This window comes from Salvelinus alpinus, chromosome 19 (assembly GCF_045679555.1).
Source record: "Salvelinus alpinus chromosome 19, SLU_Salpinus.1, whole genome shotgun sequence".
NCBI classification, from domain to species: domain Eukaryota; kingdom Metazoa; phylum Chordata; class Actinopteri; order Salmoniformes; family Salmonidae; genus Salvelinus; species Salvelinus alpinus.
Window position 1 is genome coordinate 33,064,144 of NC_092104.1, and position 24,672 is coordinate 33,088,815.

General features: G+C 43.9%; 1 protein-coding gene across 4 annotated transcripts; it reads left to right on the forward strand.

Annotated features, from left to right (window-relative positions):
* Positions 1-5,229: 5,229 nt before the first annotated feature.
* LOC139545390 (transcriptional activator MN1-like) lies at positions 5,230-24,263 on the forward strand. Of its 4 annotated transcripts, none has more exons than XM_071353108.1 (3): positions 5,230-9,911; positions 18,844-18,913; positions 22,555-22,593. In XM_071353108.1, the coding sequence occupies exons 1-2, from the start codon at positions 6,311-6,313 to the stop codon at positions 18,909-18,911; spliced, it is 3,669 nt and encodes a 1,222-aa protein (XP_071209209.1). In that variant the 5' UTR covers positions 5,230-6,310; the 3' UTR covers positions 18,912-18,913; positions 22,555-22,593. The 4 variants fall into 4 exon arrangements, 3 of the variants coding, with proteins under 3 accessions (XP_071209209.1, XP_071209210.1, XP_071209208.1); XR_011669061.1 differs by lacking the exon at positions 18,844-18,913 and adding an exon at positions 17,960-18,043 and having other exon boundaries at positions 5,233-9,911; positions 22,555-22,605; XM_071353109.1 differs by lacking the exons at positions 18,844-18,913; positions 22,555-22,593 and adding an exon at positions 10,595-11,496 and having other exon boundaries at positions 5,232-9,911.
* Positions 24,264-24,672: the final 409 nt, after the last annotated feature.

Genomic DNA, 24,672 nt, shown 5'->3' on the forward strand with positions numbered 1-24,672 from the left:
GTAAAACCCAGTAATAAGAGTGTATACTGTTTGCTATGGTAAAACCCAGTAATAAAAGTGTATACTGTTTGCTATGGTAAAACCCAGTAATAAGAGTGTATACTGTTTGCTATGGTAAAACCCAGTAATAAGAGTGTATACTGTTTGCTATGGTAAAACCCAGTAATAAGAGTGTATACTGTTTGCTATGGTAAAACCCAGTAATAAGAGTGTATACTGTTTGCTATGGTAAAACCCAGTAATAAGAGTGTATACTGTTTGCTATGGTAAAACCCAGTAATAAGAGTGTATAATGTTTGCTATGGTAAAACCCAGTAATAAGAGTGTATACTGTTTGCTATGGTAAAACCCAGTAATAAGAGTGTATACTGTTTGCTATGGTAAAACCCAGCAATAAGAGTGTATACTGTTTGCTATGGTAAAACCCAGTAATAAGAGTGTATAATGTTTGCTATGGTAAAACCCAGTAATAAGAGTGTATACTGTTTGCTATGGTAAAACCCAGTAATAAGAGTGTATACTGTTTGCTATGGTAAAACCCAGTAATAAGAGTGTATACTGTTTGCTATGGTAAAACCCAGTAATAAGAGTGTATACTGTTTGCTATGGTAAAACCCAGTAATAAGAGTGTATACTGTTTGCTATGGTAAAACCCAGTAATAAGAGTGTATACTGTTTGCTATGGTAAAACCCAGTAATAAGAGTGTATACTGTTTGCTATGGTAAAACCCAGTAATAAGAGTGTATACTGTTTGCTATGGTAAAACCCAGTAATAAGAGTGTATACTGTTTGCTATGGTAAAACCCAGTAATAAGAGTGTATACTGTTTGCTATGGTAAAACCCAGTAATAAGAGTGTATACTGTTTGCTATGGTAAAACCCAGTAATAAGAGTGTATACTGTTTGCTATGGTAAAACCCAGTAATAAGAGTGTATACTGTTTGCTATGGTAAAACCCAGTAATACGAGTGTATACTGTTTGCTATGGTAAAACCCAGTAATAAGAGTGTATAATGTTTGCTATGGTAAAACCCAGTAATAAGAGTGTATACTGTTTGCTATGGTAAAACCCAGTAATAAGAGTGTATACTGTTTGCTATGGTAAAACCCAGTAATAAGAGTGTATACTGTTTGCTATGGTAAAACCCAGTAATAAGAGTGTATACTGTTTGCTATGGTAAAACCCAGTAATAAGAGTGTATACTGTTTGCTATGGTAAAACCCAGTAATAAGAGTGTATACTGTTTGCTATGGTAAAACCCAGTAATAAGAGTGTATACTGTTTGCTATGGTAAAACCCAGTAATAAGAGTGTATACTGTTTGCTATGGTAAAACCCAGTAATAAGAGTGTATACTGTTTGCTATGGTAAAACCCAGTAATAAGAGTGTATACTGTTTGCTATGGTAAAACCCAGTAATAAGAGTGTATACTGTTTGCTATGGTAAAACCCAGTAATAAGAGTGTATACTGTTTGCTATGGTAAAACCCAGTAATAAGATGATGCTGCAACATCTCAGGATTCTACACTGTTCCATCAGCCTTCATTCTGTAGTGAATTCATCATCAAGCATACTCCAAACTCCCTGACAAGCAGTATACAGCTACACACTCGCTCACATCTCTCTCTCTTTCTAGCTCTCTTGCTCTGTTTATCTCTCTCCGAGCGCTGTGCTCCTCTCCTTCACATAACATCCTGTCAGCTGCATTGGCGTGTGCCCCAAGCACCCCAGAGCCTGCCTGCCCCCTGCCCCTACCCCTGGCACCCCCTGGACTGTCCACCACTCTGCCCATAACCCCTGCCCTGGCACACAGCCCGCTCCCCTGGGCGGAAGGCAGGCTGATGGAGGGCCTGCTTCAGCACGCTTTAGACCTATTTTCTTTCCCTGCAGAATATTTGTGTGAGAAAATCTGTCCACTCCTGCTATTCTTCACTTTGGCCTCACTCCCTGTTCCTGTACTTTCACCTGTCTGCTAGAGTTACAATCCTCACGGCCATGTTAAAACGATACCCCACCTTTTTACCCCTAACCTGGCCTCCCTTTTGTCCCCTCTGTAGGTGTCCACCTTTTGAATCTACTCGTCTGACATCTCAGCCCTGTCCAACTACACCTAGGGAGTTCAGGCGGAGAGAAAATGCTGTCTAGATGACAGTGCATGTACTGAGTGAACATCCTTTCAGTGACATTTTGTATATAATTTTTATTTCGACACTTGCATTACTGGCCAGTTTCATAGCACACATTTGCTTTGACTTGAGTTTTGGATTAGGGGTTCAGTTTGTGGGAAAGACACTTGGTGATACAAACCCTCTTGTGGATAAAATGAAGTAGGGGCTTTTCCCAGAAAAGTCTGCTTTTGTGAAAACACTTCCAAATGAGTTAATTATATAATATCTGAATCATTTTAGCAAGGTAAAATTACAAGTCTTTGGTTGAAATTCATCTGTGGGTTCACCCCTGGCAGAAACCCTCTTTGTTTGGGAGGAGTGCAGTGTTCAAAAGGAGCAGGAAACGTGATAGCACAAACTCCCCGCTTGCTTCTATCTATCTATTTATTTATTTATTTCTTCTCTCTCTTGCTCTCTCTCTCTCTCTAAAAGGAGGCCTTAACTGTGTACTGTACATCGCTTTATGACTTTAGTCAAAACAGAGCAGGCTTTAAAATGTAAATACCATGATATCAACTTTATTTCAAAGATTATTTGATATAGGTCTAGCACTAGCAACATAATCTTAGGCTATACCTAAAGTATATTATTCCTGCCTTCACCTCATACGCTGTTGATGCTGTCTCCATTCCTTGTTCTGATGTCTAGCGCTAGGTGGCACTGTGCCTTTTTGATAGAAGTGAAATACTCGCTCTTATTCACCTCTCGAGGAACTAGTCCTATGCAGACAAAAAAGAAAATCACCGTACCCCTCGAGAAACTCACAAGGATGGATCTGTTAGTCCTACATATGTGGTAGGCTAAGTTTTCCACTCCCTATATATAAAACACATGAATAGAGTATGATATATGCGTTGCAAAATGAATAAGCAATAGCCTATTGGTAGGCCAGTAGTAGCCTATAATATATAATCTCAGATTAAAAACAAATATGCAACACCATATATTTATCTCAGATGCGTTCAAGCTCCATGTTAACTAAACAGAGGAATGGGTGGAGTATCACGGGGAGTAGTACAAAAACGCTCAGGGTATGGTAGACATAGGCTAATAAAAACTGTCCTACAACGGAGCTGACTGTCTTTCAAATTGTTGCATATTTCACAACAAACTACCTTAGTCATATCTGGTTTCATGTAGCCTATTCCATTTATTTTTTTGTAGGGAGTGAAAACATCGTCAAATGGAGAGTAGGAGTTGGCTGTCAGCTAAATTAATATTTCATCCCCTACAATTATTCTTAAATTGCAAAAGGAAAACACCAACATTGCTGAAATCTTTCAATCCCACGGTGTGACAGTTTAGATCCAACGCGTCAAAGAGCGTCAGATCAGAACCCAAGCGCACCACAGGAAACAAAGCAGAATCTGGAGTTGTTCATTTTTTTCATTAACTATTTCCATTAATGTCTTAATTTGTCGGACGAGTCCTTTTATGATCGACAAAGTGCATCCTGGGCAACTGCAGATGCGCCGGTCTAAATTGATATCTAGAAAAACCTTTAACTTGGGCAATTAGCTGGATGTCTTTTGAATTAGAGTTCATTTAAAAAAACGCAAAGGTAAATCATCTTGAAGACTTCTTTCAAACACATTACTATTAGAACTATATATAGGGTAGGCAACAAAAGTTGATGAGGACATTACATTTGAATTGCTGTAATATATTTAGCAACCAGTAAAATAACATTACATGTTCACTGTGGTTTATGGTCTATTTCCCGTGCATTACTTATTTGAACAGTGTATATTTCACAAGAGGTTACTTTGCTTTTTGTAAAAGTTGATAGCCTACCATTACAAGCCTGCAGATCAGTAAAGCCCAAACGTGAAAACACGTATATGTGAGATATTATAGAGTGCAAAATATTGTTATCGATTATGGTATCCTCCTAACACAATCCAGTAGATCCGATGCCATTGATCTTTTAAGGGGGATTTTTTTCGTGGGGTAACAAACAAATGCTCTCTGTCTCTGTCAATTTCAATTCAATTTCAATTCTCTCTCTCTTTCTAGCTCTCTCTCTTTCTCTCACGCACACACACTCTAACTATTGACTAGCCTATCACCTAAAATACATGAACATTCAATCGTCCATTGGGCCATATTAATTTCAATAGTTCTACAGCCCTGTTGTCGCGATGGGATGTGAAACATCAATATATCACTATTATCACTGGCGCTTGTATTTTGATCGGATACATCTTATCTCCCGGCAGCAGGCTTTAAATCAAAGAACACCCCCTCTTGTGCAACAATAGGCCAGTCCGTTTAAAAGACCTCAGAGGGCAATGTTGCAGGATTAGCCTAGAGGGCAATGTTTCAGGATTAGTCTATAGATAGGCCTATCACGCTTCTGAAAATAGCATGATGCATTTACATTTGATTGTTATTTTCAGAGTTTTTATAATAACATAAGTATTACAGGAGTCTACGTTTTAGAAAGGTTGACTTGGTCGTTTAATTTTGCCGGCTGTCCCCTTCATTCCAATAAACATAAGATAAATGGCGATTTGAATGATTCATTTATAAAGTAAACAGATTTATGGTAATAGTCCAGTTAATCTGAATGGAAATGTTAATCTGTTTTGCGTTGACAATACAAACTCCGGGCCAGTGATTGTGCCCCGGCATTTGTTTAAGAAAAGCTATTGTGAGTCCATTTCCCTTTGACTGAGTCTAAATTAATTTCCTACATCTCCATTTCTATCAACAATTAAGGAAATAACACAGGCTTAATTTATACTAGCATATAGGCGTTTATTCATTCACAAGTGTATGTGATCTAAAAACACACAATGAGATTGATCTCAAACAAAAAATGAAAGTTTAAATTGCATAGGCTATATAGATCATACATTTAAAATACAATGGAGCAAGTAACACACCTGACATGGGCTAGAATACACTTTACTTGAGAACGGCGCTCTTTTAAGATACACGACGTTACTCTCTCGTTCTGTGTTTCTCATCCACATCTTGGACCACCTTAAAAGATGGTCCCTCCCTCGGCATTGGCGCTCCGCAGCCTCCGATTGGCGAGGACCTCATGGATGGAATTGGTTGCAGAAATGCAAAACTTGTTGCTGGTTCCCTGAATGCGTTGATCTCACACAGCGCCAAGCGCCAGACAAGAGTGTGATCTATCTCTGAATCGCTCCAAGCTGGAATAGACCACATCAGAATCGGGAGCAAAAGGAGTGGGTTTTAGCCTACAGAGTGAGAGAGTGAGGGAAACAGCCGATAGAGGTTCCGCGCCTTCTGCGCGCTTGGAGGGCATATGACCAGGACCGGTTGGACTATGCTGTCAAGCCGCTCTGTGATGGTGGAGTGCGGGTAGTGAGTGCTGGAGGCTCCGGGACACGGTGGTGCAAAAGCGGCTCTCCAGATAGCCATCATGACTGGGCTGGATTTTCCCTCCGGACTTGTAGAATTGCTTATAGTTCAGTAATAAGACATTTCACACAGAACTGTGGGAAATGTTTTCTTTTGATTGCAAAACAACGACCAATTAGAATTGTGCAGGTTGCCGGTGGATTTCTATAGAATGGGATCTTGAAAGGACACTCCTAACTGTGCGTCCTGGGACATTTGACAACGAACTGGAATAATGAAGTGGACGAAGAAGATAGTTGTGTGTTTATTTCAGTTTTCATAAGCCTTGTGATCTCTGTCATCATAAATCAAAGAAGGGTTTTTTGTCAAGTTTGTAAAGAAGAAATTTGCTTAGAAAACTTTGGAATATGATATTATATCAAAGTCACATTGCAAGCGAAAAATATTTTGTATCATTTGTAAATTAAAGGAATAAACCAGACGCCTATAGAAATAGACGGAAACGAGCAAGGACAGACTATATTTGCTTGCTTCGTTGTCCTCTCCGGTTTATTTTCGCCACAACACTTTAGGGACAAGTTGGATATTGGAAAAAACTATGAAAACTTATTGGGTGAGTTATTTAAGATCCATTGGCTACGTTTTAAATCAGAACTTTTAAGATATCAAAATATCTATTGAGGCATTCTCTTCTATTTTCGTTTTTGTCCTCTTTTTTGTGTGGAGATTCACAGAAAAACAGACTAAAGCTAGACTGCCTATGCCAGGCGAGCTGGCTGTCATGCAGGATTGATATCGGGAAGTATGTTTGGGCTGGAGCAGTTTGGTTCTCAGATTAATAGCATAAACCCTAGCCAGTCAGAGAGAAACATAAACCAGCCAAGACTGAACATGAGCTCCCATTACAAAAGCCCCGGCTTTCATACCGGAGGCCCGCCGGGAGCCGCGGAGCCGGGCATGGGCCCTTTGAACGAGCCTCCGATGCTCGGGCTCAATATGAACATGAATGGGGAGCAGTACGGTGGCTTTCACCCGCGGGGCCACTCGGACATGCATGCAGGCAGCGGACTCCAGCAGCAACAGCAGCAGCAAGGACCCATGCATGGATTTTTCAACAACCAGCAACCTCATCAAGGCCATCCCCACGGCCACCAGTCTCACCCTCACCAACACCACCCTCATTTCAATGGGAACTTTGGAGGCCCAGACCCAGCATCATCCTGTCTGCATGGTGGCAGATTGATGGGCTACAACAACAGTGGCATGGGGCCTCAGCAGGGCTTTGGAGAGGGGTTTGACCCCATCGCTGAGGGCCAAGCAGGGGACGGCTTCTCCCAGCAGCAGCAGCAGCAACAGCAGCAGCAGCAGCAGCAGCAGCAGAGATCTGGTAACATGTCTGAGTTCCAGCACAACGGCCCCCCTAATGGCAACCACGCTGTCCCTGCCCCCTGTCTACCCCTGGACCAGTCACCTAACCGGGCAGCATCCTTCCATGGTCTGCCCTCCTCTTCCTCCTCAGATACCCATGGTCTGGAGCCTCGACGGATGCCCAATCAGGGTGCTGTGGAGGGATTAGAGTATAATTTCCCCAGCGAACCCCCAACTGGACATTTTGAAGTACCTGTATTTTCCCCCTCAGAATCAGAGTCTCAGCTTCCCCACTTTGGGACAGGAAGGCCGGTGGCCGGTGGCAGTTTCCCTGGAAACCCTGCCATGGCTCGGACACCGGGTATGCAGGGCATCTCCAAAGGGCACCAGCAGCCACCCCCACAGCCCCAGCAGCCTCAGCCTCCCCCACAGCACGGAGTATTTTTTGAGCGCTTTGGGAATGGCCGTAAGATTCCCGTGGGGATGGAGCTGGGGGTCAGTGCTAGACACCCTCTCATGCAGCAGCAGGCTGGTTTGATAGCGCGACAGAACTCATGCCCCCCTGGCCTCCCCCGGCCTCCCCAGTCTGAGCCGGGCTCCATTAACCCCAACATGCTGGACGGTGGCGTCATGATGCCTGTCCAACACAACCAGTTTGAATATCCTATTCACAGACTGGAAAATAGGGGCCTGCACCCCTATGGGGACCCCATGTTTAATATGCAACAGCCGGCTCCCCCTCCTCCCGCCCAACAGCCTCCGAATCAGAGGCTGCAACATTTTGACTCTCCTTATATGAACATGGCTAAAAGGCCAAGATTTGAGTTCCCTAACGCACACGGAGGGGAAAATTGTGGCACGTGGGGTAGTGGCATGCACAATGTGCAGGGAATGGAGAACCACCTCTCTCCCTCTGCCTACCCTGGCCTTCCTGGTGAGTTCACCCCACCTGTAACAGACGGTTTCCCCCCGGGTCCACTCCAGCACGCTGGGCCTGAGCAGCAGTCTCTGCAGCAGCGGCAGAATGCGGCCATGATGATCAAACAGATGGCCTCTCGGAACCAGCAGCAGAGGATGAGGCAGCCCAGCCTGCAGCAGCTGGGTCACCATGGCGACGTACCTCCAGGCCCCATGGTTCATGGAGGCCCAGTGGGGAGCATGCCTCAGCCCAACTTTGACAGGGAGAATGGGAGCAGGATGCCCAACTTTGAGGGTCAGAGCCCTCATATAACTCAGGAGAACTGGTTCCCCGGTTCTCACCCACCAGGAGAGATCATGTCGCGGCGTATGGGGGTAACGGGTGGGGAGGCTGTAGCCCACGACATGGGGCTGCAGCAGAACGGAGTCGGTATGATGTTCAGGCCGGGCATGAATGGGATGGGCATGCAGGAGCCAATGAGGATACCTGGAGATGGACACGTACAGGCTCTCCACTCTCCTGGTATGCACCCCCCGTTTGGCAACAACATGGGCAATCTCTCCCAGATGCAGTCCCCCGGAGCCGGGGTAGGACACCCCAACGCACCATCAGAGAGGCGGCCGACTGACTTCCCTGCCGGGCCTCCCATGGGATCTCAATCAACGTTTCCTTATGGAGGGGTTAACCGTCAGGGGGCACCACATAGCAATCCCCAGGGGGTGAACACCTCACCAGGGAGCTACCCTCCACAGTCGGAGTTCCCCCCAGGCCAGCGATCCTCTGTCAGTAAACTTGGGGCACTCTCTCTGGGGAACTTTAGCAAAACCAGCACTAAAGACAATGTTTTTGGGCAGAGCTGCCTGGCGGCCCTTTCCACGGCCTGCCAGAACATGATAGCTAGCCTAGGGGCCCCCAACCTAAACGTAACATTCAACAAGAAGAACCAAAATGAGGGCAAGCGAAAACTGAGTCAGACGGAGCAGGACATTAATAGCAGCACAGTTAACGGGACCGGCAGTGCTGGTCCTGAGTATTTTCAGAGTGGCACTTCCCAGAACAGCCAGATGCCTGGCAACGGGAATAGCAACATTAAGCCTGCAGGTCAAAACCAGACGCTGCAGGGGGAAGCCAGTGCCCTCTCCCCAAATTACAACATGGACGCTACCCCATGCAGTGAGGGGAAAGCAGCAACAGGGAATGGGAGAGGGAGAGGGAGGAGAAAAAGGGACAGCGGGCATGTGAGCCCTGGGATCTTTTTTTCCTCTGACAGCGGAAACCCTGTTGTAAGTCCAGGCCAGCAACCCCCTTCAGCTGGCGTTGGGGAGAGGGGTGGGGGTACGCCCCATGAGAAACCCCTCCCATCCCCCTCCTGGGGAAAGGGAGGTGACCTTATGCTGGGGGACCAGGCAGACCTGATGTCTTCTCTGGACAGTGGCATTCAGAGTGTCACCAAGTCTAACAGTAACTCACCGCGCATAGATTTTCCTGATGATGTCAGTGCCCACTACGGCAACGAGGATGAGGTGTCCTCTAGCTCAGATGCAGGAGGTGCTCCTGCCTCCAAGCCCAACCGCAGCCCGCACATCACCGGCTCACCCAAGCTGCAAAGGGGGGAACAGGGCCTGATGAATGGGCAGAAGCCCCTAGGCATGCAGGACATCACCAATCACACTACCTCGACACCCGACAGCTATGGACTGAGTGCTGGTGTGGGGACAGGTGGCAATGGAGTCGGTCACCCGGGCACACCTGGGATGGAGCAGGTACGCACTCCATCCAGCACCTCTGGCCAGGATGACATCCACCCTCTGGAGATACTGCAGGCCCAGATCCAGCTGCAGCGCCAGCAGTTCAGCATCTCAGAGGACCAGCCCCTGGGCATGAAGAATGGCAAGAAGAGTGGTGACTGTCTCTCACAGAACGGAGACAATGAGCTGGCGAGCTGCAGCCCGGATGCTGGGAAGGGCTCAATGGGCACTATTGACCTTGACACTCTGATGGCAGAGCAGCACGCCACCTGGTACGTGCCCAGTGACAAGGCCCTGATGGATGGGCCAGAAGACGACAAGGCCATGGCACCCTGGGAAAAAAACAAGAGCCAGAATAACAGCAAAGAAGGTAATTGAATATGCTCTATGGTTATATTTCCCACTTTGTTTTACTATCTGATTAGTACTGTCTATTTGCTGTATTTACACACGCACACACACACACACACACACACACACACACACACACACACACACACACACACACACACACACACACACACACACACACACACACACACACACACACACACACACACACACACACACTCACTCACACACACATCCTTCTAAGGCTGTCACTCAACATATCAGCACATAAGCCCAATGTTGTTTTGCATCCCCGATGAGCAGAAAATGATATGAATGCTAGACTAAAATAAGTCAGGACTTCCTTTGTGCGTGTAGCCTATGTCTGCAGTTATTTGAAACATAGCTGTTCTGTGGAAACAGGTAGATCAGGTATATTGAGTTTTATATGTAGGCTAGAAAAATACATAAATAATTTATTATGTTTTTCTGTGTGCCTATAGGCCTACACAGGGGATAGGCTATTGGACCACAGGCTAATTAACTATTCGAAATTAAATAGCACTAATCAGGAAAACATTTTAAAACGGATTTATTGTGGTTCTAAATAAACATTAAATTATCATTTGGTGCGTGTTATGGATTATTCTATTGTTGAGGGACTTCAAAGGAACAGCGCGAGAAAAGTAAACATTTCCTGTGGTTCTTTATCTGGGTTTTCAGGGTGAACAACTACACTGAGAAGATGAAAGGTTTCTGAGATGCGTTTTCACAGCGGGGTTTCCCCTCCATACATATCTGGTTGTTTTTCTTATTACTATGGGATAATAAACGGGATTGGAGAAAGTGGATTGATTTTAGATTAGCCTACTATTGGAAAGGGCAGCATTGTCAGGATATATGAAGAAGAGTGATATTACTATAAACAAGAGTAGCCTATCTTAAGCTTTTTATTTCGAACTTTTTTTTTCTCCTAAATGTGATGTGTCCTCGAAGAACAGATTTTCATTGAACATGATAATATGATACTAATAGAAAATAATAATATAATAATAATGGATGCGTCATTCACTTTTTCTAATTTGTTTAAAACTTTTGGTTTTATTGTAGACTATTGCCAACCACTTTTTCGCCAACATGGTTCAGGAAAAAAATGGGTTGGTCATGAGATACAAATGCTTATTTTTTCACTAACAAATGTAAATTCTAGTATTCTAGTAGCCTATGCCACGAAACTGTTGTAGCCTTTAATTGTAAGTGCTTGTTGAAATTGGTATAGTGTGATTAGACCGTAAACGGTTTGAAATCCTGTCAATCAAGGTTTGACATTAACAACACAAATAATGTTCTCCTGTTTTTGGATTACCGGTCATACATAAGGCATCTGGTTTGTTTTATTTCATTAACAGGAAATGAAATAACATGGATTTAAAATAATAATAATAATAATTATTATTATTAAGACCTATTATTATTTCCTATTATTGTTTATATTAGGACTGTGCTATAGCTACAACAGGGACTTGGATAATAAAAAAAGCACTTTTTTTTTCTCTTCAGTTTAATCCAGTGCTGAAGTTAGTTTTTATTGACTGCTCCTCCATCAATCAAAACCTACTTCAAATAAATATTTAAATTATGAATTCAATATTGCTGATTTATGTCGTATTTTATGTCGCAATATTTTTCTGTGGAATTGTAATCTCTTTTGTCTCTCGATATTTTTTTCTGAGGCCACTCTTTTTTTCTATAGACATTTGAAAATCTATAGCAATAATGAAATGGTAGTCAGTCAGTGCTGCAAAAGGCGGTAGGTCGCAGTGAGACGTTATTAAATCGCTACCGCCAGAGACGAGACACCAAAACTCCTTTTCTCTTATGAATAGGTAGCCCCCAGCGCGTATTCACTATCCCTTTGTTCTGGCTAACTGCGGGAGCTGAGAGGAGAGGGGGGCGCAGGGCACGGATTCTGGAGTCATAGCGCATTGTTTAGGAGGCAGAGCAGTCAACCAGACCAGGAAGACACATTCTCGCCTTGTCCATAGTTAATTTTTTCAAGATCCACATGTCTTAGCAAGGCGCACTTATTCTTCAGAAAATGCACAGCAACAGCCACTTCGATTTTGTTAAAGTATTTCTCTCCCGTCTCTCCTATCTCCGCACATTTTTTCCTTCCTCAATTCAGCTCCTTGCAAGCACAAAACCCATGCTGCTCGACTCGATCGATAGCTAGTTAGCACAAATCACGGATCTTGACAGTTTCTCATTTGAGTGCTGCAGACGGCAAAGATGAAAAAGGGTTGAGGTGTGTTACTGGATTTTGTGATTGAATTGGATGTTTTTCAAGAGACGCGCAAAATCCTATGCATTCAACGAAACGCTACGTTTCAGATAAAGATAAATAGGGCCTTATGGTTTTAGTTGCACATATTCAGTAGGCTAGTAAATATTACCCCTATAGGCACAATCGATGAACAGTTATATTCTCTTGGAAAATGCTAAAGACCAGGATTCTGAAAGTTATTTTGGAAGATTTCATAGAACACACGTGTCAAACTTATTCCGTGTAGGGCCGAGTGTTTGCGGGTTTTCGCTCCACCCTTGTACATGATTGACAAATTAAGGTCACTAAATCATAAGGAATTCCCCTCACCTGGTTGTCTAGGTCTTAATTGAAAGGAGAAAAAAACCAAAACCCGCAGACACTCGACCCTTTGTGGAATGAGTTTGTCGACCCTGTCATAGAAATTTGAACTTGAGCTCCGTAGAAGTGAAAGAAAAATATTGATGAATGTAGGAATATGTCAGTATTTTTTAAGTTGTGGAATCTATTTATGTTTGTTATTGATGTATTGTTGCAAGTCCACCAGCTGGTTAACAGGTGAACACTAATAGTCATTGCCTGAGCCTAAGAGTTACAGTGACAGTTTAACAAAGAATTGTTTTTCTTTCGAATTGTCTTGTTAGTTATCAAGGTTCTCAGTACAGTTCACAAGATAACTTATAGTTATCCTATATAATAGTAGTAATAATAATAATAATGTTATAATGCTAATGATAGCTGGTCTACAATTTTAAAAATAACACATTTTTTCACACAATTTCATCATGGTTCCTTTCTATATTCCTGCATGATGTGGCTAACCAATAAAAACGTTTTAAGATCACACATTTCGCTTGAATACACAGTACATTTTGCTAAACACACATATGGTCTGATCATATGTTTTTTTTGTATTGAAGTTACGTTTCTTTCTGAATTTTGCTAATTTCTCCATGCCACCCTTGGAGTTGTGCACCACTAAAACCAATTTAGTTTAATATTGTGGCAACCCGCTCTCTTGGTATCTGTCTTCATGCCCCTGACCTATCCCCCATCACAGTGTCCTGAAGCTGGGGAAGCTGAGGGGGGGGGGGGCTGCATAGGTTCTGACATCCTGGGAACAGCTTTAATAGTGGGAGTCCTGAGTGATTGTGTTACTTGGGCGCTTTATAGACTGCATTCAGTGTTTTTACGGGAAGTTGAGTTTAACTGCCCAATTGAGACAGGTGGGTTATGGGCCTCTGTTTATTTGGGGAGGGGGATGGTTGCAGTGACATTTGGCAATAGGCCTCCCTGTGTCTATAGCAGGGGTATGGGTGGTAGTGGCATGGGGAGGAAAGGACCTGTGGTGTTTGGGGCTCTGTGACTATAGGTGAGGTCTCAGCCAGTGCAGGAGTTGGGATCACAGAACAGACTGTATTCTCATATATATTGTTAATGGAGATAGTGGGTGATGTTTTCAGGCCAGAACGTGGTGCCAGAAGAGCCTCATAGGTATATGGAATTTGATAATATTGTTGCATTAAACAATACTGTTAAAGACAAATATGAGATTGAGCATAGATAATGAGAAAGTCCAGCTTGCCTGTTTGGGAGTGTGTTGTGTTGTATTTTCTGTGTTGATGTCTGTTTACCCTGTGTGTCTCAGCTCTCCCTGTATGAGTTCCCACTGTGGTTGTTTAGAGACTGATATGTCTGTCAGTAACTTCCCCCATTGGACCAGTCCGTTGCTTATTCTGTCTGTGTGATAAGCTACCATTCAGCCAAAGCTATTCACTAAGACATAGTAATGTCTATTGTAGGCATGAGGCCCATATACTGTATGGCCTCCATATGCCAGTGGGTGTATATGTGAATGAAGGACCATGTTTGCGTTTTCAGCAAAATGATGAGAATGCATTTCCCCCTCCTTTTTCATTTCCTTTTCTCTATCTCGACTTCTTGTACCCTCTTCGTCTCTCCTTTTCTGCTCCTTATATTATAGCCAGGACCTGACGGTTTGTTTTGAAAGACGTGCACACTCTTGATAACAAGCAACTTGTCGCCCTAGGAAATGATTCAGTTGGTTTTATTTTTTAGAGTTTTTGCTTCCGTTTTGACCACACAGTGAAAGTTATTTACGGTGTGTGTTATCACTTTGTACATACTGTGCTAGGATCTGTCCTCTGGATTAATATGGTGTCTCATGCAACAGAGTGACTGTTCTAGTGGTGGTGGAATATTAGTTAGAGCATGCGCTGGCTTGCTGTTGGCATGTGTAGGAGAGCAATGGGTAGAGAGGGGACTTTTCATGCTTAGACGCCCTGATTAGGAGGCAATTTAATCCATTGCAACAGGCATATTGACATGCCACCTAAAGAGACCTAGAAAGAAAGGAGAATATTCCTATAAGACCACCCCACCTCCCCACCTCTCTTAGTTTATTAAAATCATACTTATCGTATTGACATTTCATTCCAGCGACAACTCATAAATCACATGAGTAATTTTTATTTCCCTTTTTTCCTTTCTTAAAGCAGAAAATAGATGTGATTGACATTTGGTTGAATGAAGAGAAAACAGCTTGGGGCGGTCCATGTTCCAGATCCCTCCTTGCAAGGCGTTGCGTATTGACTTGCTTAACAACACACACCCAGGCAGCATAGTGTTCTCTGCACTCTCCCATACTGCAGTAATAATAATCATTATCATAATCATAGCAATTAGCCCTGGTAATATTGTTCTCAAAAGTGCCAATTCATCCTCTGGCACCTTCTGTGAGTTAACTTGGTTATTGACAGATACAGAGAGGCTTGTGAGGATACAGAAGGCAAGTGAGGTGTGTGTGTCTGTCTTTTGTGAGGAACATATTATATCTATAGCCGCAAACGGCGCAAAAGTGCATACTTTCAGAAATTTGAAGTTGGACCTTTCCACATTTTTATGCATTTATTTTCTTATGTCTCTTCACAAAGTAATTTCTGTCTCCCTTTGTGAATTGATCCCTAGGGTTGAAGGAATATCACACAATTCCTACACTATCAGCATGAATCAGTGGGCATTAGGACTGCTTTCACCATGTACGTGTGTTTGTTCTTCCTTACCCCCCATCGACAGTTTCCGGGGCTAAGACAGTTTCCGGGGCTAAGACAGTTTCCGGGGCTAAGACAGTTTCCGGGGCTAATACAGTTTCCGGGGCTAAGACAGTTTCCGGGGCTAAGACAGTTTCCGGGGCTAAGACAGTTTCCGGGGCTAAGACAGTTTCCGGGGCTAAGACAGTTTCCAGGGCTAAGACAAATATGAGACGCATGCAAATGGCTCTAGCAGCTGGAGGGACCAGAGGTGTATGTGTGTGTGATGAAGACATGGAAACTCGATAGTGTGGGTTTATCAGCTGTAGACATCATGTTTGATTTATGCAGACTTGGTCACAGGCTTGTGGTTTCAGACCTTTGCTCAGGTGTCTTGTATGCTGGAATAGACTCTCTGACTTGTAGTGAAATGGAAATAGTTGCTGGTAGTCACACCTCTCTCAGTTCCAGCTCTGAGAATTCATCACAGTATGATAAAATTAACTGACAAGTTATGTCAGGGTTCATCACAACTTATTTTAGCTTTGCATCAGTTTGGCCTGCTTTACGTCAGTTTGGCCTACTTGAAGTACAACCCCTGCTAGTATGTAGTACATCCACAGTAGACCCCAATACATTTGTAATTATCAGTACTACTGGTGAACTGCTAGCACGTATAACACCGGCCCAGCTGAGTGCAGCAGTAGCAGAGTTAGGCTGTGGAGAAGTGTGTAGTCTCCTGTCTTATAGATATTGCAGCTCATAACAGGACATTACATGGTTTCTGCTTGTAGTTTTGATTGTGTAAAATCTAGTTTGAATATTTTGTTTCTTTTAGATGTTACTGTGTATGTGTGTATCCACTGAATGCTGAGGCCTTTGCAGTACATTTACCACCAGTGACAGTCAAAGGAGGCGTGTTAAAAAACGTCTTTGTGACTGATGTAGAGAGGAAAGGATGAACAAAGGTTCCATGCCTTTTGCTAGCTGGATTTCTGACTCTTCAAAATAGCAGTGTTTTGTTTTCCCTGGGGAAGAGTGCTGAAATAAAATCAAACTTGTCTGTGTGGGTGGGTGTGAATATTCCCCTTGGAATGGAAGGCTGAGTTTGTCTGGGAGATGCAGGGTGGGGGGGTGGGCACCGGAGGCTCCGGTTGGCTGGATGTATGTGACACGTTTCCTAATGTCCAGGGTCTTAATAAGCCAGTGCCCAGAGGGACTGGAAAAAACAAGGCATCTACTATTCCTGTAGAAAATGATATATATTTTTATATGTAGCTACCAACAATCCCTGTAGAGATGATTTTAACATAGTTTGTGAGAAATGCAAGTTGTCTTTATCAATTAAATAGACTATAATCCTTAACACTCCCTCTGTTCAGCAGAGGTGTACCATGCTAAAGCTACTAGGCTGTGTGTGTGTGTGTGTGTGTGTGTGTGTGTGTGTGTGTGTGTGTGTGTGTGTGTGTGTGTGTGTGTGTGTGTGTGTGTGTGTGTGTGTGTGTGTGTGTGTGTGTGTGTGTGTGTGTGTGTGTGTGTGTGTGTGCGCGTGTGTGTGTTGTCGCGTGCGTGTGCGTGTGTGTGTGTTGTCATACCGCCAGCAGCAGTTATGTTATTTGGCATACAGGTAGTCGTCAGATTTCTTTAATTCGTATTGAAAAATTGACAAATGAGTTATGACACCAGAGCTGTTTCTCTTGGGAGAGAAGAGGAGAGACTGATCGAGTACTAGCGAAAGCGAGAGAGATGGAAAGAAGTTTCTCTTTTTTTCTGGGAACATCTTAGGTTTCGACTTGCGAGGTCGAGCAAGACGGTAATGGCTGTCGTTTGCCTCGCTGTACAGAGAGCAAGAAAGAAAATAAGTCTTACATTTTCTCCACAGTTCCATATTCTGGACTTTCCTTATTTATTTATTTCAGGGCAGTTTAGATACTCGGATGTTAGAAACAATGGTTTGGATTTTTTAAACAGCACATTTGAGTCTTTTCAACAGTGGAACTGTCATCACTAAAGCTTAATACTGTCATTATACCACATAGCAATATCACCTTCAACTCAATAATTATAATTATATTTTATTTACAGTTTTAACATTGTGTTTTTTCAACTTTTTGTTGTTATCTTGGAAATGGAAAAGGATTGATTATATTTGACATAAAAAATTATAATTGTGCAACCAGTGCTAATTATTTTTAAGACATTACATGTACATTTCCAAGTAAATCTTTATTTTCTTCAATCAAGGGTCAATTTATTAATTAATAACAGGATAATTATTATTTCAGTCAATTATATTCAGTCATTTGATTTCAAGTGTTAAACAATTTCTATCACAATAACATGAAAGTGTAAGATTCCTTGAATTGACCACCTAGCTTCCCAGACTGAGGACTAGCTGAAATAGTGATTGTATGTTAAGGGTTGTGGCTGAGCAAGTCAGCCCCCTAAACCCATTCCGATCCCCCTCCTCTCCTAGGGTCTCCCTAACAGATGCTCCTAATCCCTACATTTCCACTGTTTTCATGAGTGGTTGGGGTTTCCAAATGGGCCAAAAATACATAAACAGAGTGTGTAGTGACGGGCTGAAACAAAATAGAGAGCGAGACGTAGATCAATATGTCACCTACTTGGATGACATGGATGACAGGTCCTGGACATGGTTTTGATTTATGCAGGAGGTACTAAATCACTTCCCGTGTTCCCTTTTGTGTCTAGTTTCCTAAGCGCGTCTTGCAACCTGAGGGGGAGGTGTGTGTGTACGAGGGGATGGCTGAAGGGAGAGAGTTTACTAGAGAAGGGGTGAGGAGGAGCGACCGGGCCAAGGCCTGCCTGCCTGGGCAAGTTTTTTTCCTTCTTGTTGCAGGCCAGGGAACAGAGAGGAAATTCAAACCAAAATAACCCCTGTGCCCTCGCTTGAAAAATGTGCCCCCTCCATATCCACCCTTCTCTGAGGGGAAAGGTCAACCTGTGGCAGTGGGGTTGAGTGGGGGTCGGAGAAGGCCTCCCATGCCATACTCCCCCACCCCAACTACCAACCCCCCAGGCCAACATCAGATACCTGGGTCATACCTCCAGTAGTTCCCGTATTCCTCACACAGGGATTCCTGTAGCCCCTCACCAAGCTAGTTGAAAGCAGATAACTTAATGATTTTGTATATATATATTTTGGTGATTGGGATTTAATGTGAAGCCTTATTGCTCTGCTGGTCGGTCTGCTTAGTGCAGTAGAGAGGCGCCGGATCACAGGTCCTGCTCTTAGGTACCATGAACCTTCAGGAAAAGTGTTAAAGACCTAAATGACTAACCTTTAAAGTATGCTCTATGATAACAGAAATGTTACATCATTTTTCTGTGTTCTTTACCATCACTGAAAAAACAGACTTTGTATCTGTGCATTGTGACGTGTGCATTGTGACGTGTGCATTGTGACGTGTGCATTGTGACGTGTGCATTGTGCTCCCGAACTTAGAATCTTCTCTAATGTCCTTAGTGTTCGTTTTTAATCATAGAGATCCTATTAAATTAAATGTGTATTCTAATTTCTAATTCTATGGTTGTTATGCTAAAGGAATCTGATCTGAATTCACTCACTGTCACAGGAGCAGAGGCCTCGAGGTGTTTTTATCAGAGAGCGGCGAAGGCTGATTGGGCTGGTTGTGTTCGGTGAGGGTAAGGTCGAGTCCCGGGGAGCACAGGGTTAAAGGTGAAGTGTCGTCATAGAAGTATAGCTTGGGATAGAATGGACCTCGGAAATCAATGTGACGGCTCTGTGAAATTCTCTGGCTCCGAAAGAGAGACTAGCGAACACCAAGACACACATATACATAGTCTTATTTAGCATATACTTTGTTTCTAATGCACACACCTGCACAAGGACTTGGTACACAATGTGCATTTAGCTATCATTACACTTCACTTATGTTGTAAACTGCATTTACAACATAATAATTACCATTAGCTTCATCAGTTTACATTAATTGTTTAATCAAATGTTTAGGTTGACAATTATAGTTAGATTGTGAGAATATGACATTTATTGTCGTTCAATAAGGATTCCTTCCCAGTGTTGTTTACAGACTTAGAGAACTGATGGCATGACATGCACTAGATTCAGGCCGTCAGCTTCCGACATATTGGTGTCAGCCAGACAGAGAAACCGAAACAGAGCAGTGTGCTGTGCTGTGTGTGTTCTCTTCACAGCACGCTAGTGGAAAGCGTTGTTCATCTGTGTATATCGTCACGAGCTGTGTCTGTTTGTCTGTGTGACGGCTCTATAAGCCTACGTGGAGGAGTCACACTGTAAATCACACACTTTTAGAAAGAGGAGAGGAATAGAGGTGGATTAAAAAACGGAGCGTTTGAATTGCCATGGTTATCTTTTTCGACTTGTAATATGGTTAGGGATATTTAACTGTGTTTGTGGTTCAGCTTAGTTGGTTGTGATATTATTGTTTTCTTCTTTATTGGGTATTCGCCCTGTGTGATGCTAAGCACTCGTTCTCTGAGATTAATAGCCTATCACTGAGATATTACTGTGGATATGAACAGTACGCTGCATGGCAAAATAATGCGAGTCATTGAACAGCCTTAACAAGGTTTTATTGAAAAAAGATTCCACAGCTTGTAAAATGTCACGGTGATTTGGGATTTAGGCCTGTGTGATGTAGAATTTCACACTGCCGTTTCCACTTTTGAACAAATATGGTGCCGTGGATAATGCTTAACATTTAAGTGTAGCGTGTAGATTTTCCACCAAAATTCCATCTCTCTCGGCTCCCAGGGTATTACCTAGAAATATCCACAGATACACTACGATTGACTGGCTTACTCCTTAAATGGAGAGCTTTGTATTTTTTTATTAAGAAAATGTTTTTCTGCTTGTAATAATACAATTTGAGAGGTACAGTGTTTTGATTATAAAAACAAAATTAAACTAGGAAACTGGTGGCAATCACTACATTGTAAATTATTGTTTATGTGAAAGTATTTTTTAGGGAATCAATATCATTGGTAATGCTAATGTTTTTATTTTGATAAATAAAGTAACGTGGTCACATGAGCTCACGTCTGAGCATGGCTCTGGGACAGTGGGAGTGGATGCTTTTGACTGTGTGTTTACAGTCCTTGTCCTTGCATGTATGAGGCTGGGGACCATGTCTGTCTGTTTTGGGACCATGCAGACTGTGTGTGTGTGCATGCATGTGTGTGGAGCGGCAGCTGAGGGCTGGTGTGGATATGGCAGCAGTGGCGGTGGTTGGCGGTGTGTTTTGTGGCTGTGTTGTCAGATTGCTGTGTGTCAGCAGAGAGCCAGGGGAACGCTTGGCTGCCTATTCAGGCCGGTGTGGACCCTGCTGTGCCCAGCTACCATGGGCTGTCGGCGGGTGCTAGAGGGCACAGTGCTGGGGATGGGAGTGGGGGGTAGGAGGAAGCACTTGGAGAGGGGGTTGTGGTCCAGGCTCACTGAGTGTGGGTGTCAGCCATGCAGAGGTGTATGGCAGGGCCCTCTGGCAAACGCTGGCCCTTGCCACCATCACCACTAATCCCCACCCCACACACCCGTCCCCCTCCCCCTCTGCCTTCCTCTCTCCCCCACCGTCGCTCCGCTTAGTCTCCAGAGTCCTTGGGTGATTTGTGCGGAGGAGGAGGGAGAGAGATGCGGGAGCTTGGCTGCGTGACCTTTTACCAAATCCCTCCGCTTTTCCATTCCAGTGGTCGCGGCCCAGACAGGCTGGGGGGCAGTGCTGCCTCACTACCTCCCTGCCTTCCCTTCCCTAGCCTGTCCACCCTGCCTCCTTCACTCTCTGTCCTGACCTGGCCTTGTTTCTCTGGCTGCGTGTTGTTAACACCGTGTCATAGTTGCTCCAGGGAAGTAAAGGAAGGGAGAAATCTATACAGAGAGAGTGAGAAAAACAAAAAAGCATTTGGGAAGAGAGAGAAGAGATAAAAAGGAAAGTGTGACACAGAGACTGTTTTGAGGTCAGAGTATTTTTTCTCTTCTTCTCTCTCTCTGTTCAGTCACTTTGTTGAGTAGTGAGGTGGGCAGATCAGAGTAGTGATGGTGTGATGTACAGGCCCTGTGCCTAGAGCAGAGTGTGTATCATAGTCTCTCGTCTCTGACGCCTGTACCTCAGCATGTCTGAGCTATTTAGAGCTTGTCTGTCTCTGCGGCTACGCTCCCACTCAAAGCAGTAGTAACAACCTGGGGCTGAGGAACATAGCAGAACAGTGTTTTGAGTGCTAAGGACAGATGGGAATAGCCTGATTGATTTTTACAGCAGGTATCCACCTTGTTCACGCACTCTTTTTTTAGAATGCTTAGAGCATGCTTGGAGGCAGACCCCAAACGCATGATGCAATGCTGCAGTCACCAATAGGGCTTACTGAAACCAGCGATAGTAAGAGCCTGACAACCTCTCTCTCCCGTCATCTCTACCTCTAACTCCTCGCCCTTCTCTCCTTCCTGCCCCTACTACTCTCTCAGAATGCTGCGGGTCTATATCATGGCAGATGACGTGTGACGCCGTGCTTTTGCGTATAATTTAGCCTAGCACTTTCTGTCCTCGTCAATCTTCCTCTCGCAAATGTTTTCTTACACGACGCAAGCGATTTGACTCGGAGGATGGGTTATGCATCTCAACCGGCAGCGTTCCCCATGTCCCTCTAGAACTGCACGGCTGATTTTTATACAACCTTCGATAAACCTATATATGGATTTTCTGGAAGCTTGGTTCCATTTAATATGCGTTTGACACCTTGGTGACGTGGGGTCGATACTGCAGCAGGGTCATTATACCAGTAAATTAGGTCATGCAGAGTTAAAGGTCAGCCTCCTCACAGCCCTCTGACCTCATGACCAGAGGTTAGGGAGGAGTGCTCCCCATTTGCACGGGTGACCGGGACTGAATGTGTGTGTGTGTGTGTGTGTGTGTGTGTGTGTGTGTGTGTGTGTGTGTGTGTGTGTGTGTGTGTGTGTGTGTGTGTGTGTGTGTGTGTGTGTGTGTTTGTGTGGTCCTCATATGCAAGGAGAAGGTGGGGGATGGGTTTAGAGCATTGTCGTTTTCCAGCCTGCAGGATGGGGGTGGGAGAGGGAGAAGGAGAGGGGTTGTTGAGGTCATTTTACTGCACAGATTTTGAGTGGGATGAGAATTAGGATCTAATTTAGATAAGGGATTTTATGATTAATTCTAGTGTTGACATATTGACTGAAGATGTTTATTTTGGTTGTTGAGGAAGAATGTATCCTTAATGTTCCTCAGTGCTGGCCCATTCACTAACCCTCTCCTCTCTCTGTGTTTGTTTCTCCTGTGCAGAGTCAGAGCTGTCACAGAGTAAGGCTGGAGTAGGGGTGGGGGCCCCGGGGCCCGGAGGGGGCAATGGGGGGAGCCACCTGCAGTGCCTGTCCGTCCACTGCACAGATGAGCTGGGGGACAGTAAGGGCCGAGGGGGGCCCGTCTCCTCCTGGCGCTCCCTGCACTCCGACATCTCCAACCGCTTTGGGACCTTCGTGGCTGCCCTGACCTGAACACAATCAGGGCAGCCCAGGAGATGGAGGGAAGATCAGAAGAGAGAGAGGGGGGGGGGGGGGGGGAGAGTCAGAGGCAGATGATAATGAAGACGACATCAATGATGAGGATGACATAAAGGTATTGATGATGAGGATGACGTAAAAGTATTGATGATGACGTAAAGGCATTGCTGATGAGGATGATGTAAAGGTATTGATGATGAGGCGTCTGCATTGGCTCTCGCCTGTTCAGGGAGAGAAGGACATATACGCACTCATACACACACATGAACACATACACACTCATGCTCACACACACTCACACACACTCTTGGGCACAAACACATACACACTCACTCATGCATCGCTGGACTATACAGCTTGGGCTCTATTCAGTGGTGCCCACATCTGGAAAACCTCAAATCATCCTTTTAGTTTTTTGTTGTTTTTTGAAGAAAACAGGAGAAATGTCAATGGAGGAAAGGAAAAAACTAAAACTGAAAAAACAGAAAGACAAAATGTCCTTGGCTGTATTGGGATAGCAGTGTTGAGTCTCTGTTCTGTTACATTCTTTAGACATGAAAGTTGTCTCTTAGTATTTGGGAGCTCTGTGATTAAAACCCCATCCTCACCAGCTGTACCCTGTACCTGTACTCAGTGACCTCCTAGCCGTGGTTCTCTCTGTGGGTTGGAGGTGGTACCACCCACCATGCCTACCCCCAGCCTAGTGTATAGATCACTGAGCCTGGGCTTGGGTATGGCCTCAAGCAGAGCCACCCTGACCCATACTCACCCGTTGAGGGACTCTGGTCGTCTTTGTCAGCCAGAGTTTGGAGGATATGTGTGTGAACCAGCAATTCCTCCCTCCCATGGCTCTCAGGGGTACAGGGAGAGGAGAGCAGCCCTCTCACCAGGACCTCTCCCTCAGGCCTGGAAGCCCATTGTCACCCAGAGACACAGGAACCTGATGAGATTTTGACCTTTTGAGCCACTGTACCTCACAACCTCACCAGGCCATCCTCCTGGTCCAATATAATCGGCCTGGACCCTGAAACAGGGGGAGGAAGAGTGGGATGGAGATGGAGAGAGAAATAGTTTATTTTTGGTGTGGGTATCTGCAAAAATGGATTCCTGAATACAAATTCCTCTCTTCTATTTCCTCTTCTATTTAGCTTGGGCTCCAACACAGTTATACAATACAGCCAATGTAAACTGTAGGGGAGATCAAGGAACCATTTAATAAGGGAATTGAAAAAGGAATATTGGTATTGCACATGTAAAATAAGAGAACATTTGCTGTGTGTTAGGCAATCTTGTAACCTTTAAATAAAGCTTCTGTTGAATTAGAATTTCTGAAACAATAGATGGAGGCCTGCATCTTACGAGCTGTTTCTTTTTTGTTTTGTTTTTTTAATAATATGTAAAGTGCAGTCGTCTGTTTTCCTGCATATTGTATATATCTGTATATGTTTTATTGAGTAACTAAATAACAATAAATATGACGTTAATGGTGAATTTTATGATTGCTTGTTTTTATTAATGTTGTGCCCTTATATGTGTCTGTCATAATGACAAAGTCGCAATTTATGAATAAAAATAACATTTAATACTGTATAATAATAGAATAATGGAAATATTGCTATTCTCTGAAGATATCTCATATATATATATCACAGAAATATTCATTGTGACAAGTTTGTCTGGGGAGGTTGTGGACTCTGTAGTCTAAAGCAGCAGCATAAAACAACACAAAGTAAACTGGCATGAAGATATTATATACTAGTATATAATAGTCTTCCTCTCTCTTCTCAGCATTTTTTATAGGCCTACCTCATTGCCTGTCTCGCCTTGTTCTTTTTCTTTTTCTTCTCTGCCCCCATCTCCATCTGCCTCAACCCCCCCCCCCCCCAGCTCACTCTCACTC